The 22051-nt window shown below is 47.5% G+C and overlaps 6 protein-coding genes across 6 annotated transcripts; 3 read left to right on the forward strand and 3 right to left on the reverse strand.

The window, feature by feature from the left end:
- Nucleotides 1–1425: 1425 nt before the first annotated feature.
- On the reverse strand, nt 1426–3111 carry MYCFIDRAFT_172517 (uncharacterized protein; the record flags this gene model as incomplete). Its single annotated transcript, XM_007925778.1, has 13 exons — nt 1426–1468; nt 1507–1518; nt 1562–1659; nt 1686–2082; nt 2112–2212; nt 2245–2339; nt 2366–2445; nt 2482–2521; nt 2551–2766; nt 2807–2842; nt 2871–2975; nt 3013–3057; nt 3084–3111. 13 exons carry the CDS (start codon nt 3109–3111, stop codon nt 1426–1428), a joined length of 1296 nt encoding a protein of 431 aa, XP_007923969.1.
- Nucleotides 3110–4898, forward strand: MYCFIDRAFT_214390 (uncharacterized protein; the record flags this gene model as incomplete). Its single annotated transcript, XM_007925779.1, has 1 exon — nt 3110–4898. The coding sequence occupies one exon, from the start codon at nt 3110–3112 to the stop codon at nt 4505–4507; it is 1398 nt and encodes a 465-aa protein (XP_007923970.1). The 3' UTR covers nt 4508–4898.
- Nucleotides 4289–5560, reverse strand: MYCFIDRAFT_206959 (uncharacterized protein; the record flags this gene model as incomplete). The annotated part of the gene is made up of 9 exons (XM_007925780.1): nt 4289–4819; nt 4867–4912; nt 4955–5054; nt 5084–5123; nt 5148–5173; nt 5200–5256; nt 5283–5344; nt 5371–5425; nt 5467–5560. The coding sequence occupies 9 exons, from the start codon at nt 5558–5560 to the stop codon at nt 4544–4546; spliced, it is 756 nt and encodes a 251-aa protein (XP_007923971.1). The 3' UTR covers nt 4289–4543.
- A 1188-nt stretch (nt 5561–6748) lies between these two features.
- On the forward strand, nt 6749–17822 carry MYCFIDRAFT_206960 (uncharacterized protein; the record flags this gene model as incomplete). Its single annotated transcript, XM_007925781.1, has 16 exons — nt 6749–6758; nt 12408–12473; nt 12503–12590; nt 12627–12640; nt 12664–12798; nt 12832–12984; nt 13041–13405; nt 13432–13486; nt 13530–13554; nt 13586–13990; nt 14019–14088; nt 14130–14136; nt 14161–14225; nt 14251–14272; nt 14305–14385; nt 14441–17822. 16 exons carry the CDS (start codon nt 6749–6751, stop codon nt 14545–14547), a joined length of 1668 nt encoding a protein of 555 aa, XP_007923972.1. The 3' UTR covers nt 14548–17822.
- MYCFIDRAFT_210624 (uncharacterized protein) lies at nt 14301–17822 on the reverse strand. The gene has a single exon (XM_007925782.1). It carries the CDS (start codon nt 16678–16680, stop codon nt 14602–14604), a length of 2079 nt encoding a protein of 692 aa, XP_007923973.1. The 5' UTR covers nt 16681–17822; the 3' UTR covers nt 14301–14601.
- Nucleotides 17823–19971: 2149 nt separating this feature from the next.
- On the forward strand, nt 19972–21244 carry MYCFIDRAFT_29854 (uncharacterized protein; the record flags this gene model as incomplete). Its single annotated transcript, XM_007924164.1, has 5 exons — nt 19972–20012; nt 20109–20481; nt 20761–20838; nt 20903–20969; nt 21132–21244. Coding segments are annotated over 5 exons (672 nt in total), but the record flags the coding sequence as incomplete, so codon positions are not given.
- Between the last annotated feature and the right edge of the window lie 807 nt (nt 21245–22051).

Raw genomic sequence — 22051 nt, forward strand, 5'->3', positions numbered from 1 at the left:
GAGCCTAACTACTACGCTAAGAGAGTGTCGATAGTATAGTATTACGTATATTCTCGGCCGGACTATTAAATGCCTTTAGTTCCTTCGTATTTAATACCTTCTTACGCTATACTTTATCTAGTCGAAATAGTGTCTTTATAGCCTTATCGAGAAGCTAGTTTTAAAGGGTCTCTACTACGACAACTCCGGAAGCTCCGTTAAAAGGCCTTCTCGCAACTACTCGGCGCTTAACTATTATACGATAAGCCCTTACTAGATCGCTAATAAGAGGCTTATCGGTTAGCTAAGTAGTAGTAATAATAGACTTAAAGCTAGCATTCTAGTTACGCACTTTGCTAGTTACTCGCTTATAAGCCGTAGTAGCGCTAACCTTAGCAAGAGTAAGCTTACTAGCCGCCGAGATATAGCTATTACTATTAAGTCGAGTATTGCTATATTCCTTAGCAATAGTAGCGGCAATAAGGTCGTCTTAAGAAGGACCTAAATTAACTAAAGTTTAACTGTCGGTCTAACTGTCGGTCTAACTATTAATTCAAGTGCTATTTAGCATAGAAACAGGCTCCTTAATTAGCGTAGATACTAGCGTAGAAACAGGCGGCTAGATAGGCGGCTAGATAGGCGGCTAGATAGGCTCTTCGACTAGTGTAGAAACGAGTAGTATATTTACTTCGTAGACCTAATTAGCTACTAAGCGATAGGTTATTAGACTATCGAGTAATATAGTTAGACTATATAGCGTAGGTTAACTATTATAGTCGCGGACTATAGCTAGTAGCGTATAGAAGGAAGGACCTAAGCGAGGGTATAGATCGCTCCGCGAGAAGCTATAGTTTAGATCGAGAAGTGCGGTAATAGGTAGTAGGGTAGGTCTTAGGGTAATAGGAACGGCTATAATACTAAGAAGCTTTAAATAGGAGGTATTTGCTAACAAATCTAAGCTTCCAAATACTCTACGTATTCTCGGAAGCCTAAATATATACCTCTCTTAAGGTACGGACCTAGTTCTAATTATATCGCTCTCTTCCGAGATCTCCGTAACTCCTCCTATAACGGCTCTTAGAGTAATTATATATAGGCTACTAGACCTATATAACCCTTAGCAGCCGTCCGGCGACCTTTATATACCTCTTACTAAACTCTCCGCTATTATATATACGGGTAGGGGGTATATAGTAGCTCGTATATAATAGGTACTATACTAGCGGTAGAGGAATTTAATAGAAGCCGAGGGTAGGGTTTAAGCTACTACGCTAAGCGCTTAGTATACTCCTTTACTTAACTACTAACGGCCTAGCGTAGGGGCTAATTAGCGTATTTGCGATTATATAAGCGTATACAGTTAACTATACGAGCTCGTATAGTTACCTATGCTTTTATTTACTTAATCCTTTACGTACGGATAACTATACGGAGTTTATTCACATGTTAAGGCGCTAGTGCGTGCCACTGCCGCGTGCACGGTGCGCAACTGCCATTTGAAACCTTCTGCTAAAGGTGCCTAATTACAGGAGCTTCGTGCTTCATCAATAATTGATTGAATGGCGACTCAGCTTTCTATCACTGTATGCATATGACGTTTGCCCTATCAATACGCCAAGCAAGCTCGATTTCCTCGGAAATGAGCGGTAACTTCGTCCAGCGAGTCGCAAGCCCAAGCTTCTTCGCACACACCATGCACACTGCACAGGTACTGGGGCCATCTCAACCACGCCTTGTCGGCCATTGATGAGGCATAATATGGACGCTATCGTCCGGACGGCCTGGAGATGCGCGTGCGACCAAGTCATCCAGCAGCGCTGCGTGGTACCCGAATCAGGCCGCTGAGCGCTCAATTCAATAATAATGGCCCTCCCTGTCCTACACACGCCATCTATAACACGTTGGCAATGCAGCAGCAACCCAACCATTCTCGTCATCTCATCAAGCGCCTGGTCGCCACGCCACGCCACGCCACGACCGATGCTTGTGCGACCGTCGGCAGACCAACGCATTCGGAGAGCAGGTCTGCATGGCGTCGAGTCCTGTACGACACGGTGCAACTCTTCTGGACGAACGATACCACGTCGCATGGTTTGACAGCAGCTTCAGTCGCACTTCCTGCGGTAGAATACCTCTGTCCGAGCCTGGACACCGCCGATTTCCGGTTTGATCTCGCAGTGCCGCCGACTAGTTGGACTTTCAGAGACCTGAGTAGCCCGATATCATAGCGTATCTAACGCCGGGAATGTGCGCGGAAGGACGCACAGTCTTCCCCGTACGACGGTATACTGCTGCAGGCTGTTGCCATTTCATCAGACGCGCATAATGCAAGCACGACACAACGTGCTGCACGATTCCCACTTGCCGTATTATTATTGCGCTGCACGCGAGGCGACGCGAGCCCGACTCCACTGCTCGACCGTTTGGGTGGTGGCTTTTTTTGGCGCGTCGTGAGGCACCACACAACTGGGATTGCCTGCTGCAATAACGCAGCGTCCTCACCACTTGTTGACGATGCGCACGCAAAGCACTAAACATCCGCCTCACAGCAATTTCAGAAGGTTTGTACACGTGCGACTATTTTAACAACTTTATTCATACTACCCATGTCCAGACGCGTGATGTTCGCGTTAGCTGACTGCTTCCAAACTCCACATGTTGTGCAACACTTCAGCTGTCGAGCGTCGAGAGCGTCGACATCGCGACACCAGACCGGCTTCCCACGCCGTCGCCGCCTCTCCGAAGCATCTCGTTCCTCTTGTGCAAGGATACGCCCTGGCGCTGGCGCTCAAGTCGTGCAACATCAAGCTTCGGGATCAAGCACCACATAGAAACCGCAGCCCGCAGCCCTTCCCTTTCCCGCCTTTGCCAGCGCCATAAACAACTCTCACTCCGTTTTCGCGACGCGGTGGGCCGGCATTGGATGGCGTTGATGCTTTCGTAAACGACGTCGACAACTGCATCGTTCATGGCCGACACATTCTCGTCTGCAGCAACTCACGACACCATGCTAAGCATTCGCCCTACAACCACGTCGACAAGCTGATAGCGACGACCAGCACCTGATGAAAGGACGACCTCCACCTCTGTGTTCCTTCCTTCACGCCTCCCAGCAATCTTACATCTCACCATGGCATCGATACCGCGCAATATCGATCGATCGACGCTAAGTTTCTTTGCAGCCGCCGGCCTGGCATGCTCAACAAAGATCGCCACGACTGCCATCATTACGCGACTGACTGCAACGTCTCTGCGCCGCCAATCCATCTTCCCTGTTGCTGCAGCTGCTTCAGCATTCGACATACTCTCTATCATCACGCTTCTCGTAGCCACGGCATTTTTCCTTCGGCGATCCTCACGAGCCTCCACCCTTTCAGCCTGGATATCTGGCGCGTCAATATGCCTCGTGGCTACCATACTAGGTCTCGTTGCGCTTGTCTCAGCTTTGAATGTGACCCGCGATCATGTCCTCGGAGACAACATTAATCAATCGAGGGCCCACGACCTCGCCGGAGCCGGCATTGCTATCGAACTGATCGCATTGGTGCCGCAATCAATATTCTACTATCTCATCTGGCCTCGCACGCCCAAAAGCCAATCCGAGGTTCCCACCGTACACGTCCAAGAACGACAGTCGCCGTACTCCATGAAGCCCCAATCAATAGCCGTCCATCTGGGATCGCTAGGGCCTAGCTCGCCAAAATTCTTTGGTGTCAAGCAGAATCAAGAGCCAACATCTCCATCACTGTCTGCATTCACGTCCAGCCCGAGATCCTCGCTAAGGCACTCAGCGAGCAACGCCTTGAAACCTATGACATCTCGAACTCGTCTACTACTGGGCACGTCCTGGTGCTCTACGAGAGATGCACGAGAAATCCACTCAACCGGCGAGGCTGCCACGGAAGCTGTGAGGAGCACTGACGAGTTCGAGAACTGGGATACATCAAAAGTGGACGACGATTTTGACAATTCTTTTCGATCCAAAACACGACTAGAGACCATCCCCGGCAGTCGTCCGGTTTCGCCCGCGCATCCACTGAATGGACCTTTCACCGGCGACGGAGAAGAATTGCGTAAGCCGGTATCTCCTGCGGATACTCCAGTGGCTTCACCTTCATCCGAGACAGGGTCTTTGCGCAACCTTCCGAGATCCATGTCGATCCCAAGAAGATCAAGTGCGCCCGACAACAGCGCAGACGAATCCCACATTCACCCTCTCTTCCGAACAGAAAGCCCGGCGCCTCCACCTTTGACATCTCCAGGCACGATAATCACTGCTTCTCCGTATGCTGGACAGATTGTGTCACCGGAGGTGGCTTTGACAAGTCCGAGACTACTGGGCCAAGGCAGTCGTCCGGCAAGTCCGATGCTCTCGCCAATAATACGTAGCAGACCCGGCAGTGTGAAGAGCTTCCGTGGAGGATTGCCTACTTCACCGGCTGATCAGGAGCCAATGCCGTTGTCGCAGCTCAATATCATTGCAATGCGACAAGCTCAGTCACAAAGTCCGATCAGCCCCAATGACTGAATAATATCACATCGTGCCATGCTAATGGCAAGAATATCACCACATACGATGGCCTTCTAGGAGGACAGTGACGGGAAGCCCTTCGACTAGACGCTGGACCCAGAATCTCGACACATACGAGCGGACCTCCGAGATGTCGACACGACAGTCACAGCTAGAACCAGATCTCTCATTCTGGATACCTGTCAAACGCGTGAAAATAAGTCTCCTCCCGCTCGAGATAGTAGACATATGGAGGAGGGTCGGTTTGCGAGGAGTCTGGCATGGTCCGAGTGGTTTCGAAGTTGCGTACACGACGAGGAATGAGGTTTGCTATAGAAGAAGAAAAATCACGAAGACTTAATGAGTGAATGCTTCACAGCACAACACACAAGAAAAAATATGAGGATCATGTATGTACGATCGCTGGAATATACAGCACAGGAGTAGTAATAGTATAATTATAACGAAAGCATGTTGTATGAATGGAAGTCGTTGAAGAGTAGTAACAGTGGTGAGTGGGCGGTGGCCACGGGTCGTCTAGTCTTGAGGAGAGTGCACGATGCTGCTGCATCTTCATCCTCCTGCGTTACTCACATTTCTTCTCGATCGCAGATTCCCCATCCCCATTTAGTATCTAATAAAAATAACATACTTCGACAAGACTTGATGGCTCTCTCACCGGCACTTTTGCAACAACAGAAAGCTTTCACCAAGAACAGAAGCTGCACTCACCGCTGACCATCTAATCTCAAAAACAATAGGCAGAGCTCTCAACAAAAGCATCGAGAGAGACAAGTATGTCCTGTCGTGACGGGGCCTAATGCAGGGAGGAGAAGCAGCATAGCATAGCATAGCCTCAATCGTCATCATCAAAAGCGGACCATATAGCGAAACCGAAACCGAAATTTGATAGGAATGGGGTCCCGTTCGGTCGTCCTGTTGTCGTGGGTCCACTTTATTTAGATAACGCTGTCCACCACCACAACAGCGGTCTGTTCGGTTGTCGTCGTTATCGTGGTGTGTTATCGTGTCCAAATAACACTTCTTGAACTGGCCAAAGTGGATACTCATTTAACCCTCGCTTCTATGCCTGAATGTAGTATAGTGCACTAAAACCATAGTTATCTAGCAAACTCGATCCTTCTGCTTGTTGTGGTTCAGTTAGGTGATATACTAGTCAGCTGATAGTATTAGCTGACCTATGCCAAGAGGAAGGATACACAATAGGTATATTAACTGCAGTTTCTGTAGTAGGCTCCTAATCCTTCTTCGTACAGTTACATAGTTGTTAATCCGATAATTAGTTGCATCCTTAGCACGATTTATAATAGGTTATAAGCCCGGCGCATACGCTCACCTATCTAGTTCAACTATAAAAGAACTGTTTCTAGAGTCTACCAAACAGAGCTAGCTATCTAGACCTATTAGGTACCTAGTTAAGAGCTCTAGTTCGGACTAAAACCTAGCAAGTGTCCCTTATAAGCCCTACCTAGCACTATACTAAAAGGCAGCTAGGAACGATAGACACCAATTAGACAAAGACAGTAAAGGAGAATTAGGTTCTTAGGAAGGGGATTAACTTCTAAGACTGGAAGCTTATGTTCTAGGCGGCCCTTCTAGAAAAGGACCTAGTTAGTATAGTATTCTATAGACTTGACTAGGCTAATGAAATAAAACCACCTCTGAAAAGCATGTTTATAGGGGACTTAGCCGATCAGTAGTATAGAGATATGTTTAGGGACTGGAAGAAGAAAGACATCTAAGCCCTAGGCATACTTATTGCTAGACTCGACCCTACCCTTAGACTAGACTTCGGTAATATACCTAAGTTAGCTAAGGATATATACGACTACATTGAGGCTCTATACAAGCCTATTATAACCGTAGACATATTTGATACCATTAAACTCATTAGGCACATTAGGATGCCCCTTACTAATCCGAATACCTAGCAGTACTGCGAATCTTTTTAGCAGTAGTTTAATAGATTCCAAACATCGACAGAACAATTTGCTAGCTTAGTTATAACAATAGAAGCGCCTATAAAGTTATTAGATATTAAGATGCCTAACATGCTTATTAGGATACTGTTTATTTAGGGCCTTTCTAGTTACGAATAGCTCAGATCCTAGAAGTATAATAATAAGCCTAAAGCTAAGGACTCCTCCCTTAAAGCAATAATGACGTCCCTAAGGAGAGAAAAGCCTCCTAGACAGTTATCTAGCGGCTTAAAGCTTGTTAGAGGGGCTATTAGCAATAATGACGACTAGTGCACTTAGTGCAAGCATAAACACACTAACGCTAAGTGCTACAAGCAATACCCTAATATAGCACTACCTAGTTAGGGAAAGAAAGACAAGAGCAAAGACAAAGACAAAGGCAAGAAGGGTAAAGGCAAAGGAAAGGGCAAATCTAGTAGTACTATTAACAATAATAAAGATAAATCAGACTCCTCCTCTAACTCGGAAGATAAGGGAGACTATTAGCTAGACGGCCTTAGTAGGGGCCTAATTAGGGGAGCTATTGCAAAGCCGGGACTAGCTGCAGCAAGCTCTAAGAACCTAACAGCTAATACAAAAGTTTGGGATACAGGTACATTACTACACATTATAGGGAACAAGAGCTAGTTCAGCGATCTTAAGCACCTAACTAAGCCTATTCAGTTCTCCTAAGCAGTAGGAAAATTAAGTATATTACGATTAGGAACTGTTAACATCCTCCTAACCTATAAAGGAAAGAAAACCCTAATCACTCTAATAGACGTCCTCTACTCCCCGAACTTAGATTGCAACCTAATCTTAGCAGAGCGTCTTTAGAAGAAATGTAGTATTCACTTAGATAGACCTTTAAGCACTTTAATGCTTAAAGGCAAGCCAATTAGAAAGGTTAAGGAAGTACAAGGAGTACTCGCCCTTAAAGATGCTAAAGTTAAAATGCTAGGCTTAGCTTTAAAACCAAACTTAGAATCGAGTTAGAAAGGGCAGCTATTAGCCCTAGCTATCGCTAGACTACGAGCGGACACATTGAGATAGCATTAGAGACTTAGCTACGTCGGCAACAAGATCCTAACAGCTACTAAGGAAGCCATTCTAGGCCTAGAAGAAGTTAATATATCTGAACTCGAGCACTATAAGACCTATAAGCTCTCGAGAGCTCAAAGAGTTATATTAAGAGAACACAGAACCAGACTAGAAAAAGCCCTTAACGAAGTCTATATTAACCTTGTTAGCGTACAACTATTTGATCTGTTTAGAAACAGGTACATCATAATCCTAACTAATGCTAAAACTAGGCTCAGGTAGGGTCTGTTACTTCGAAACAAAGACAAGGTAACAAGTAGTAACAAGCTAACTAACTGGATAGCTAGAATCAAGAGGTAATATAACAAAATCCCTAAGATTATCTTCAGTAATAGCGGGGGAGAGTTTACTAACAACGATCTAGTACATTTTGCAGAGGAAGTTAGTATTAGATAGGATATATCTACACTATATACACCGGAGCAGAATAGCATTACAGAGTCGTCAAATAAGACGATTCTGCTTAAGGTAAGAGCAATAATGATTAACTCTAGCCTACTAATGTACTGCTAGTGCTTTGCAGTAATGCATTCGATTTACCTAACTAACAGACTAGTAAACTTAAGAACTAAGGAAGTTCCACTTAAGGCTTTCGAATTAGACTTAAATATCGGCAGTATAGACATTAACCTATCTAAGACGAGACGGTTTGGCTACAAGGCATTCAAATACCTCGAATCCGGGGTTAAACGACTTAACTCCTAGAAATTTGCACTAAGAGCTTTCGTTTACTAGTTCATTAGATTCTAAGAAAATTCATTAACAAACTATCTGCTTTGGAACCCGTACTAGAAGGATGGCGTATAGCAGTATAATATTAGATTCTCTCTATACGTTACCTTCAACGAGGACTTTGTCTATAAAGACAATTTCACTAAGCTTCTAAGTACCCTTTAAGCTTAGAGGGAGTATTTAAGACTAGCTGTCCCTTAGGAGACCATTTAGGTACTTGAAACCCAGTCTAACCTTTTATTTGAGTTAGGAATCCTAGCACTATTCCCTAGTAATGACTAAACACTTCAGCACTCTTTAGAACCTTAGGGGGAGCTATTTAGAGGTAGCATCCCTTAGCCTTAGCAGGCTTATAATTAGGAAGATTAGGAAGACTCCCTTATAGCTTAGGGGGAGTAAGGTACACTTAAGCAAGGAATACTACCTCAGCTAATACCTACAGCTAATGAGCTAATACTCTAAAATCACCAACTAGAACTACTAGCTGCCTAGTAGGAAGCTGCTCCTAAGAAAAATCAGTACACTTAAGAAACAGATACTACTGAACTAGAAGACACCCTAATTACTCCCTTCTAAGTCCCTAAGACTACTAGTAAGAGAAAGAGGGCTCCTAACCCACCTTAGCTAAACCCTCCTTAAGCCGAAGTACGACTTAGGTCTAGCAGAGCCGTAGCTAAGCATAACTATAGCAAGATTACTAAGATTGCTATAGCTACTGCTATAAAAGATGCTTAGAAGCTAGCTGACCCAATAACCCTAGCTGAAGCCCTAAAAAGGCCTAACTAGGATAAATAGAGAAAAGCCGTTATAAAAGAGATAAGGTCTCTTGAAAAGTCTAGTATAATCGAGTAGATTCTAGCCGAATCCCTGCTAAAAGGCAGAATACCTCTAATAGGAAAATGGGTTTTCAAGATCAAATACCTGCTAGACGGCTCTATTAATAAATACAAGGCAAGATGGACAGCTAGAGGCTTTATATAGAAGCAAGGTCTTAACTATGTTAATACCTATGCTCCTATACTAAGAGTAGCTACTGCTAGACTTGTCCTTAAGCTTTCAGTAAACAAAAACTAGAAGCGAAGACAGGTTGATATCGAGACTGCTTTCTTAAATCCCCCTCTAGACAAAGAGATTTTCATTAGACCCCTAGAAGGCGCGCACCTATTTAAGAAGCACCCTCTAAAGTAGATTATCCGTGTTAGAAAAGGATTGTATAGCCTTAAGCAGGCTGCTAATCTCTAGTACTATAATACTTTAGACACTCTTCGTCAACTTAGCCTAAGCAGGACAAAGAGTGACTGTTGCCTATAGCAAGGTAATAGTATTCTTGTCCTCCTTTATATAGATAATTTCCAAATCTTTAGAACCTCTAAGGTAAAGATCGATGCTCTAATTGAAGGTCTTCGTAAGAAGTACACAATTAAGATTATTACGTCTAACCTGTTTCTAGGCCTTTATCTAAAGGAAGACAAGGAGGGAAACCTTACTATCTCCTAGATACACTATGCTAAAGAGAAGCTTCAGAAGCATAGCTTAGACTAGTACAAGCCAATAAAGCATCTACTTAAGAAGCTTTACGAGCCTCTTACAACCCTCTATAACCGTTAGGACTACTAGCTATTTAACACTATAATTGGTAAAATGCAGTTTCTAGCTAACTAAACTAGACTAGATATCAGCTATACCGTCAACCACCTTACTAGGTTCCTTTAGAATCCCGGACCTAAGCATATTATAGCTACTAAACATCTCTAGAGGTACATTACTAGCACAGTTAACAAAGGACTTATCTTTAGAAAGAAGAAAACTTTAGAATTTTAGGCATACTCTAACGCAGACTTTGCTAGTAACCCTTTATTATTAAGATTAACATTAGGCGCCCTTATGCTTCTTAACAACACTCCAATTATATAGAGATTACAGCTCTAGAAGGAAGTCGTACTCTCTAGCACTAAAGCAGAATATATTGCTCTAATAGAAGTATACAGAGAAATCTGCTAGCTCCGAAATTTAATAACTGAGCTTTAACTACTTACTAGGGAAGAAGTCAACAGGATTCATATCTAGGTAGACAACTAGTCAGCTATTTCCCTTATTAAGGACTACACAAATTCTAAGAGGTCGAGGCATATTTCCCTTAGGAACCACTACTGCAGAGAATAGTATGCCTAGGGAAAGATTAGTGTCGAATTCGTTACTACTGATAAACAGCTAGCGGACTGTTTTACTAAGCCTAAATCTCTAAACAAAATTCTCTAATAATACAGCGTCTCTAGGACAAACTCCTAAGTTACTCCTTTGGAAAGAAAAATCTTATTTATAGGATTAGAAAACAAGCTTTATATACTCATTAAATTTCATTCTAATTTCTAGAAACAGCCTAGCTGTACTATACAGTCTAAGCTGCAAAATTTCTTTTATAACAACATTGAGACTAAGCAGGAAGAAATACCCTAGCCCTTAAGAGTTAGAAACTCTCTAATACTACAAGGCTTTCACTAATCTAGACTGCCTAGCCTATTTCAAAATCGAAAACACACATTACAGCTCTCTGTCTACTAGAAAAAACCGAATCTCCCTAATTAGCCACCTATCTCAGCATTACTGTCTTCGTAATTAGAGAAACCCCTCTAAGGACTACTAGAATCACGAGTCGAGCTAGGACTAGTAAACAACCTAGAACCTAGACTACGACTACGTCCCTAAGTAGCAGCCTAGGTATAAGCATTTGCCTACTATAGTAGCAAATTTGCTACTACCTAGGCGCCCTAAGGAGTACTCTAATCGATGCTAGACGGGACTAGCACGTACAGACGACGCTAATTAGTGCCTGCTCTGCTCCCCGGATTGCGAGGCGGCAGAGGCGCTATAGGCGTCTAACGATTCGTATTAGAGCGTAGCCGAGAGACGTAACCTAATAAAAGAATTAGTGTTTTTGCTTCAAAAAAAATATATAAGACTAGATTCAACTTACTAGAGAACTCGCATTGACTATAATAATTTAGGCTAGCACAGTTAGTACAAGCGCCCTTTAGGAAAGCGATATCCTAACCGTTGATTCGATAACTTAGAGTTACATACTCTAAGTACGGACCCTTTAACTGCTTATAAGGACCGCACTAGCTGTTACTAGTATACACGCGTCTAGTAGCAGCCGTATATACAAGCGCGGCAGGCAAGTAGTTAACATTCGATTTTAAGCCTAAATTGAATGCCTTAGCCGCCTTACGCAGACGCAGAGGCATACTTAGAAACAGCCGAGCATTATCCTAGCTCGTAATAAAATGCCTAATATTAACGTTACGTAGCTAAGGCGGAGTCTGCTCCGGACCAATATTAGTTAAGCACTAGATGATTCTCTAAAGAATCGCGATAGTCAACTAAACTTCCTTAAGAACTGCGCCTAGTTAGCAAATTGTTAGAAAAGGGGAAACTCTAACAGCAACACTTACTAGTCTCTATAAGCTAAAGCTTGTTATAACGCGAAGGGTGCCGATTCTTGTTTAGATCATTACTACTACCGCCGCTGCTACTACTATCTATACTACTCGCTATACTCCCCGGGCTAGGGTAAAGAATTATCGCTATATTAAAGTCTCGGCTAGCTATTAGACTTAAGGGTCTTAGTAAGAATTTGAAATCTAGTAGAGGCTGCTAGTGCTCTAGGGATTGCTAAAGAGTGGATTGTAAAAGTTTAGGTTATCTAGTCAAGTTTAAGTATCTTTTATAGGTGCCTACTAACCCTGCAATTACGACTAAGGACATTACTCTAAAGCAAACCAATTAGCAAACAATATAATATAAGCACGTATAAGTAGTACAGCATATAAAGCTGCATATAAAGCAGATATAGCCTAACATCTAAAGACAGTTAGAAGATGAAGTAAAGCTCTAAGCCTAGATTTGGAGTATCTAATCTGAATAGCATATTATCTCTACCTAAGGGGGAGTGTTATAGTTTAGTTAGGTAATATACTAGTCAGCTAATAGTATTAGCTAACCTGTACTAAGAGGAAGGACATATAATAGGTATATTAACTGCAGTTTCTATAGTAGGCTCCTAATCCTTCTTCGTATAGTTACATAGTTGTCAATCCGATAATTAGTTGCATCCTTAGCACGATTCACAACACTGCTCAGTTGGCAAGATATCACCTGTTTCTCAGCCCTACGTGATGCCGCAAGACCGCAATAAGGAAAGGCGTGGTGGTAGTAGTGGTGGTGACTCTACCACATCCTACAGGGGCTAATAACACGACAACTTGGCAACCGAACAGACACCTGTTATGGTGGTATTATAGCGCCAATTCTAACACGATATATAGTGGAGACAACGACCGTGGAAATCCACTATAACACCAGTTATCTATACCACGACAACCGGACGACCGAACGGGACCTGGGTTAATCTGTTCCCAGCTCTAGCTCTACCAAATTTTGCCGAAGAAAGCTCGTGTCCAGTTGGAAGGCGCCGCAAATGCTTCCTGGAAAGGAGTTGTGTCAAGCTTATTTAGGTAGGTAGGTAGGTAGCTTCTGGAGAGCTATGGGTGAGCTGTAGGCAAGACTACTTATCGCTTTTGAAACTTCACGCAATCGTCGATCCTCCTGGGCTTTGCTCTGCTTGTTACGAGAACGGAAGTGAAGATGGAAGTGTTGTTGGGGTTGTTGGATATCTCGCACGAGGTGGAGGTTCGTATATCGTAATAACGTATATTCATTTTTTTTGTTCAGCCTGGTAGCGCAGTCCTCGCATTCTTCCATGCCTCTCATTAGAGAATTTGAGAAGACAATCAATTCTCATCGTTCCATTTCCGAAGACATTTCCTCGCATGGCGGGTTAGTCGTGATGATGTTTCGGGTGGAGTTGATAAAGCATGAGCTTGATGAGAAGAAAAAAAACTTGTCGCTCGGTATCATCATCATGCCCAGAAGCTTTCCAATGATCGCTGAGCACTGCCTTGGTCGGCGGCATGTTGTCGTACAAGCGAACGAACATCCTTCGGAAACCCACTTTCAAGACTTCCTATCGAATAGCTTTCCTGTTCCAAAGGCTCTTGTAAAGACCAACGCTTCGCAACAGCTGACGAAGATTCCCCTTCATCAAGTGTACGAATATTCTATTCGTTCAAGAGGGATTTCAGAGCCAACCCATTTCCAAACCCGATTGGCTTCCGTTACCTGAAACGTGGACAAGCAGTTCCGGAGTAACGCTGACGACTAATGTCAAGACACGTGGACAGAGATGCGTAGACGGTGCAGCGTCTTCCGATTGTTTCTCGGTCAGCGAACGCAAGAAGTGCCAGAGTCGCCGCGCGTCTTGTCTTGGGTCTTGTGAGAAGCCAATGCCGAAGAGGACTTGCGAGCATGAGAAATGCGACGACAGGTTTTCATCACATCCGTATGGGCCACCCTCGCGTCTATCCTATGTTCTGAGCGGAATCCTCCGCGTGCTCGATGATCTCTGGCAAGGTGACGAGATCGAAGATGGCATTTCTGATCTCCGGCGGCAGCTTCCACAGTGGACTCTGCTCCTGCAGATGGCACTGGTTCAAGGTGTCATGAAGATCATTCTCAGGCTTGACAGTGTCGTACCAGTCGGTCGGCAGCATCGGGTTCAGTTCGTCTGCAGGACTGTGTGTCACGCCCTCTGGTTGCCTGGCGGCAATGCTCTCGCGATGGCCATTGAATGGTTTTGCTTTCAAACATCTGGGACGCAGCTTGTGCAGCTTCTCCAGCATCTTGTCCCGGGTAGATGATATCTACAGCCAGCCTGGGCAGCGTTGCAAGGTGGTTTATCTAGGCGGGCGGACTGTTGCCTTCTGTCCAAGGAACTAAGTTGCACCCCTTGTCAATGCAAAGACGGCGTGATGGCAGCAATTGTTCAACAAAAGAAGAGGCGAGCTGAAGATCGAAGGACTAATGTCGTCAGCTGACACCTTTGGCACATAGCGACCACGACCACGAGCACCCAGTGTGAAAATGGAGAGCATCATGGTTTTTGAGTGGTAGAATCTGTATTGTTCACACTCGCACCTCTTCTTGAGGGCGGGAAGCTAATTCTACAGAACGAGTTGAGCTGGACTCGTCAGCCTCCCCTACTTTGTCCTATTGAAAACAAATGTGGTATCTTCCTCTGCAGTTTCTCATGTTAGAACTCCCTGGGTGCTCACCGGCACCCCTTTCCAAATCTCCATAGCAATTTCCATATTGAACTCCAATCCCTCTGCAGAGCTGCGCCGTGTGTGAAGTGAAACATCTTGGACAAAGTAGGGCCAGGTTGAAATACAAGTCGAGGTCAATCTACAAGTGGAGGTCGTCCATACGCCATCCAGACCACTCAAGATCTACGTCCTTTATATCATCGTCAAGGACATCATCAAGGAAGCTCCTCTCGGGGCTACGCTTCTTGGGTCCGATCGACCGACGCACAGGCGTGGGCATAGCCATGGGCATCGACATCGGCAGTGTCGTCGTATTCATATTTGGTTGGTGTTTGTGCTCGCGCCAGTTGTTATCATCTTGCCAAACCTTGCTGCTGTTGAAGGAGGAGGAGCGAAGTCGCTGTGGGCTACCTTGACGCCAGCTTGGGGCACGCTCACGCTGCTTTTGCTGGGTCTTGGGTGTCGGCTTCGCCTTCTTGCTGCTGCTGAAGGGCGTGAAGCTTGCGAAAGCCTCAGAGTACTTGGTCTTTGCCGGCGTGACAGCAGCAGTCGCAACGGATGCTGACTCTTGCTGCTTGGCACGACGGAAGCTTCCCAAGGCAGCCCACTTGTCGAGGATCGACGATGACTTGGTCTTGACCAATACAGGCTTCTCCTCTGGCTTGACATCGCTGAGGTTGACTGACTCCCGCAAGGGTGTCGCAGCGCCGACATTAGCATCAATGGTTGCGAAAGCTTGACGAGGGGTCACACTTCCACGACCATCTTCGGTCACAGTTGGAAGCTGAGGCGTGCATGGCTTGGCAATAGTAACGCGGTCAATGTCCATGCTTGCTCCGATGCCAGCATCTTCGAGTGGATGCTCTTCGATCTGCATTTCCTCTTCCTCATCCCACAAGTCACTCCAGCTCTTAGAGAAGCCGTTGGCAACATATGGAGACGACTTGGTGGAGGGACGAGAGAAGCTGATTGGCAAGGATCCCACGAAGCCAGACATGCGCTTAGCAGAGTCGATTGATTGCATCGACTTGGAAGACTTGGTGGATTTGTAAGACATGCCGAGCCCAGAATCGAGGTTGGAAGACAGTGAGGCCTCGTCAGTATCGACATACTGCCATTCTGAGTTGTTGGCGGATTCTGGGAACAGGTCGAAGTCCTCGTCACGGATGGTTGACAGCTGTCGTGACTGCTTCTGAGGCGTCTTAAGCAGAGCAGTGGCCCATGGGAAGGAGTCGCCAGATGATAGGTTGGGACTGGTGAGCGACGGCGTACGGAGAGGCTCACGAGCAGCAGTAGCAACGGGTACAAGCTCAGTCTCGTTGGTGCAGAAATCATCGTCCAGGACCTCGTCGTCTGTCGTAAAGCTGACTACATTCTCAAGAGCCTCGCGGACGGCCGAAAGTGACCTGTTGGCAGGATCTAGAGCCAGAGAATGTTGCAAGATGTTGTAGGTGTCCTGGCTCATGTTTGGAAAGACGTCGAACATGCTTTGGCGATCGCGAGCAAAGTCGTTGAACAGTGGGTCCTTTGGTGTGGGAACAGCAAAAGGGTTGCGCTGGAAGATGACATTTAGCAAGACAATACCGATTGCCCAAATATCAGCTGCTGCCGGAGAATATCCATAGCCGTAAACGCCAGCATCGTACTGCTCTGGTGCCATGTAGCGGTCGGAGCCCACGGCAAATTCAGTAGACCAGGTCTCAGTAGTTGCCAATCCAAAATCTCCAAGCTTCATGGTTGCATCAGATGTCAGGAAGATGTTCTCGGGCTTGATGTCACGGTGGTAGACACCGTTGGCATGCAAGTGCTCGACAGCACTGACAAGCTGCAGCATGAAGTCACGGACGTGACCAGTCTCCAAAGGTCCCTTGCCAAGTCGAATGGCTTCGTACAAATCGCCATTGCTGCAGAGTTCCAGAACCATATATTGGTGGTTGTTGGTCTCGAAGCTGGTGATCATGTTCACAATGTGGGGATGACGTGGCAGCTTGGAATGGATTGCGAGCTCCTCTGAACGTTCGTCGGTCGAGATAGCAGCTGGACACACGGAGGGAGCTCCAGGCTTGGTGATGCATTTAATGGCGACATCATTCCCAGTGGTGGTATCCCTGGCGGCCAGTACCATACCGAATGATCCATGGTTGAGTGGTGAGACGGTTATAAACCGTCCGTTATCGAGAAGGCGTCCTTGTTCAAAGCCATCTCGCATACAAGCCATAGAGTGAAGTCGGAGCAGATGTGTCGAATGTTCGTAAACACACACGTACGCCAACGTCTAGCAACGCCAACAAGTCGTAAACTTTTCCCGATAGGAGGGCACTCTCTTCAACTCCGGTTCCAATCCAAGATAACAATACAGGAAAGCCGCTCAAACGCTCGCTTGCTCGGAAATCAATTCGTCGGGTGCAAATGTGCTATTCAAAGGAACGTAAGGATCGTCGTGTTTATCATTTGTACGTATTTGCAGATGTCGGAAGTGCAATAAGTCGCCGCACGGCGGGCGAGGGGGGGCGTCCGTCAAGGAGCAGTAGTTGGCGGTCGGTAAATAAGTCGTTACGGGTCGTGAACAAAGAGACGGGCGTGGCAGTCGGGGTTGGGTGGTGGTAACCAAGTGTGTGGTGAATATGTGACAGAAGAAAGGTAGAGGTGGGAGGTGAGGCCGTGTCGAGTCAGGCGGAAGAGATGAGTCGTTGGGAGGGAGCTTGAGCGTGGAGCCAATGTGTTGCCTGAGGTTGGTGTGCTGCTATGCCTGGTCGAGCATCAAAGGGGCATGCAGCATCCAAATGGCCCGGTCGGTATGTGTACTGCAGTCGGGGGCTCAGTCTCAGTCTCAGATGCAAGTGGGGTCTGGGTTAGGGTGATGATGATGATGTTCGAGGGGTTCACTCCGGCAGTCGTCGTTATAGCACAGAGCAGTGCAGTGCAGCAGGCGAACAGCGGTCCAGATGAGCTGCAGGCTGTACAGTCGTGGTGGCAGAAAGATGATGGCTTGCCGCGTGGAACTGGAGAGTGATGACGAAGCGCTTCACGGATCCCGGATTTGGGCTTGGGCTTGAGCTTGGGCGGTACGCTGCTGGCTGTTCACGGATTCCCGGTCGAGCGTGTATCACATCTGTGGGTAGAATTGGATGTTGTTGGAATTAGAGTCGTAGGGTGTGGAGAGGTAATCGGCGGCCCAGACGGCAGGCAGAGCTCTTGCTCTTCAGGGTCGCAACCACAGCCGTCGTCGTTGCCCGGAGCTACCTGGAATGTGTCGCGATCAGGCAGTCACGCCACGTTCGCAGGTGTGAAGATTGAAGGAGCGATCGTGAGGCCGAGCGAAGTCAAGGACCGTGGGTCAGCACTGTCAATGGCAGGCGGGAGCACTATGGTGAGAAGAGGTGATATGCAGAAGGGTAGAGGGCTCGAGGCGGTGTATGTAGCACGGTGACAATGACAGCGGCAGCGGCAGCGGCAGGAGCAGCCTCTCTGGGTGGAATCGATTGGAACAATGAACCTGGATATCATTGGCCACGCAATGCAGGCGGGGCTAGTCTGTTTGCGGCCTAGCTGCGTAAGCTCGGACGTTGTTGTGTTCTCGGAATGCTGTCATAATAATAGCGTGTGCATTATACCATACCGCGCCGGATTGCACCGAGCCTACACTTCTGCCTGTACACTGACCTTGATTCCAACAGTGCCATCCCACCTACTCCGTACGTACAATGTGAACGTGTCGTCGACGTCGCAGGCAAGCAAGCGAGCGCCTACTGCCTGCTCGAGCTGTCAGCGCTCTGTGAGACAACGTGAGTTTCACTAGCCCAACAAGCTGGCAGCCTGGCCCTTGATGCTTGCCAACGTTCCTGGCGCGTCTCAAGACAGCCACCCTGCAGTACGCAATTTCATTTGCCTTCCAATGCCCTCCCAAGCCGTCGATCACTTGCCCTTCTCAATGGTGCAATAATGGTGGGGCACGTCGTCAAAGGGTCAAGCTGCAAAGATAGGTACAGCACGGAAGTGTACTTACCTTCTACTCGCTCGCCATCGAGAGCTTTCTCCATAAGTTAACGTTACGGTGAGCACTCCTCCCAATGGCAGCAGACACAGCTTTCTGTGCACACTCGATGTACGGAGGTAGCCGAGGATCCTGACAGGCAAGATGGCAAGTAGCTGGTTGCTCCAGCACACCAAGTCTGCTGCCACACGCAGCGTGCCGCAGTAGTACTGCATTGGCGCTCCGCCACCTCCGGACAGATCGAGGCTAGACCTGCCGCCAGGCTGGACGTGGTTGCTCACGCGGACAGCTATCGGATAGATACAAAGGACCACCAGCACTGTTGACGTACCTGCGACAAGGGCCACAAGGCCTTATGACTTCGTGAACCCCCTTTTCTTCCATCACCTCGACGAAGAAAGCGAACTGGTGACCACCGTGCCACGTGTGAGATGCACTGCCTAGTGAAAGCCAACTAGCCATCACGGTCGTCGGTCGGCCAAGATGCTTTCACCGAGCCATGGCTGCCGACCACGAGTCAACCGCTGAACACTTCGTCGCTTATTTAGAGGAGAACAATAATATGGTTCAGCGGTAAAAGCGCAGCGGCTCGGACAGGCACATCGAGTTGAATAATAATGGCTGGCAGTTTCCGCTCGGGCAACTCCCAATCTGCATAGAAAGCGCCCGCGCTGTCGCGTAACCAGCGGTGAGACATGTCCGCTCATCACCTCTCTCGCCAGTCCAGACTGCTTCGAATGCACGCCTAAATAGCGACGGCTCGGGGGCCTATGGCAGTTCGGACTCTTGAAGACTTTTAGTGTTAAGCATACCTAGATGTGCAGTAGCTTTGCCAGCACTTGGGGAACATAATAACTACAGTAGATGAAGCTCATGCACTCCGTTCCGGGCCTCGCATCCAACTGCGCGAGCTTGCTGCAAGTCGTGCCTCCGTCGCCTGTGATATGCATACACGAAGCTTCAAGTCCTTCCCGAAACGCAACACCGAGAGATTAATGGTCCAGGCACGGCGCACCGCTGCTGTCGTTGAGAAACCATCGTATCTGCCGTCCCGGCGGTGTACTCTGTAGAATGCAGAACCAAGGCCGCCGTCGGAAGCATTGTATGATAGCTTGACTGGTTGTACACGTTCCCATTGCGAGATGGCAAGCTCAATAATGTCAACTCCACAGCGTACCGCTCCGAGGTGTCAGTCCACGCAGCTCTCATCCAGAATAATCTGCCAGCCGTGTTGCCAACCTCAAGGCTGCTCGTGCCTCGTGGCTGCTTGGCTGCGAAGGTAACTCTGTACCTGCGGTAGGTCCGGTCGGCATTGCCTTATGATTCGCCGAGTGAGCCAGGATGCTTTCCAGCTGCTTCCTACTGGGCTTCTACGAGAATACCAACACCACACAACAATCTCGCCTCCCTTCCCATGTGCCTTTGCCAAAAATGGAAGGCGTAAAGTGCATTCTATTCGACATAGGTTCGAAAGGTACAGTATGCAACAACGTCGCCCGATACTGACATTTCGCAGAGGGCACGGTATGCTCAATCGCGTTTGTCAAAGACACGCTGTAGGTCACTCTCACCACTCTTCATTGCTCCCAAAGATCTCCTATTCAATGTTCCTACCATACGACTCGTGGTTCACTGATCCTCTCCGCCTGCAGGTTTCCGTACGCTATCAAAGCTCTACCTCAAGTCCTCGCCACCAAGTGGGAAGAGCCAGAATTTGCACAATACCGTGATGCCTTCCCGGAAGAACACCGCCAGTCACCAGGCGCTTTGCAAGCTCACGTGGAAGACTTGACCAAGCGAGACGTCAAAATCGCCTACCTGAAAAACCTGCAAGGCTATCTTTGGGAAACCGGTTATAAAACCGGTGCCTACGGAACAGAACTGTTCCCGGATGTGGTCCCTCAGCTTCGGCAATGGAGAGACTCCGGCTTCGAACTGGCCATCTACTCATCCGGCTCCATCTTTGCCCAGAAGCTGCTATTTGGACACGTGCAAGTCGCATCTGGGACAGCGGCGTCATCTTCTGTGAGGAAACGTGGCCGTTCGGCAGAAGATGCCGAAGTCCAGGCGAACAAAGAGCATCCGACTAAGAAGCAGGCCACAACCGATGACGATGAGGCTGTGCAGCCGCCGCAGGCGAATGACCGTGATGTCAACCCTGATGACTCTATCATCGTTTCGAATGGAGAGGCTACTGCTGTAGATGCTGGAAAAGTCTCTGCTAAACAGGCAGCAGATAAGAGTGGATCAGGCAGTGATTCACTACAGCCTGCTGGCACGGAAGATTGGACTCATTTGTTTGAGCCTCATTGGTTTGATACGACTAATGCCGGCCTCAAGACCGAGTCGACTAGCTACAGCAAGATAGCGGAGGCGTTGAAGGTAGGCGAGGCAGTCATAAAAGGTGAGAGCAGAGATACGAGAGCGATGACTGACATCACCCTAGCGAAAGCCAGAAGAAGTGCTGTTTTTGAGTGATAACGTGAAGGAGGTTGATGCTGCGATCGAAGCTGGTGAGTCAAAGCGATGTCGCCACACAGCGGCGAGAGATGCGCTTCTTCCTACGCTGTTGCCACCAAGGTCTCAAGCTGGAGCAAGACACCTTTCTTGCTCTGACTACTGATGGCCCATGCTTGCTTTGGAGTTTATGATTGCTGACTATACTTTGCGCGCAGGCATGAAGTCCATCGTGGTTGATCGGCCTGGCAATGCACCGCTGGCAGACGCTGACAAGGAAAGACTTCAAATTGTGACATCTTTGGCAGACGTCCATGTCTCTAAATCGTAGTTGAGTACTAATGGCGAAGATGCACATTTTCTTGAGCAATCCAGCGCGGCCTGTGTCACGTCGGAACTGAGAAGAAGCATGATGGCCACTGGGCACGCGCAGGACTTCTTGTGACTGATGCACCGCGCTCTTCACAGCGGCACTAGACATGAGCAATGTACATCACAAAATTCACAACCCCGTGAACACGGTAGCAAACTCCAGTCACGGTGATGAGGAAATGCATCAGATGCCATGTACCATAGTGTAAGCTTAGGGAAAGATGCACAAACGCTCCTCCTTCTCCTTTCCTGGACTTCCACGCAATTCTGTTCCCATGGCCGCCACTACCGATATGAATCCTGGCAGTCCGCCAAGTTACGAAGAAGCAAATGAAGGACGGCGAGTACGTTGGCAATGGGTAAACCCTTTCATAGCCAAGCTAACATCGAGAGTGCATCCCCATCATCGTCCAACTCCAACAATTCCAACCCGGCCGCTTGCTCGAAGACCACCTAATGAGCTCAGGCAAGCTAGCGACAGTGAAAGCCGACGCAATCCTCCTCCCTCACTCTATCACCTACCACGAAGTCATCGAATTCCTACACCGACGAGTCGTAGACAGATCAGGCATGACCGCTCCGAGCAAAGATCTTCGATTCTTCTGCAGATTAGGCCTTGATGTGGATGACGAACATGTTTTGCTTGATAAGGGGAGTTGGAAAGCTGCGAGGGATTTTTTGAGGAAGCGGGAAGATGTGAAGTTGAAATTCATGTTCTCGGTCGTGTCGGTGAAGTATACTGGAATGGACTTTGGTGAGAGGATTG

This window comes from Pseudocercospora fijiensis (assembly GCF_000340215.1).
Source record: "Pseudocercospora fijiensis CIRAD86 unplaced genomic scaffold MYCFIscaffold_2, whole genome shotgun sequence".
Taxonomy (NCBI): Eukaryota; Fungi; Ascomycota; class Dothideomycetes; order Mycosphaerellales; family Mycosphaerellaceae; genus Pseudocercospora; species Pseudocercospora fijiensis.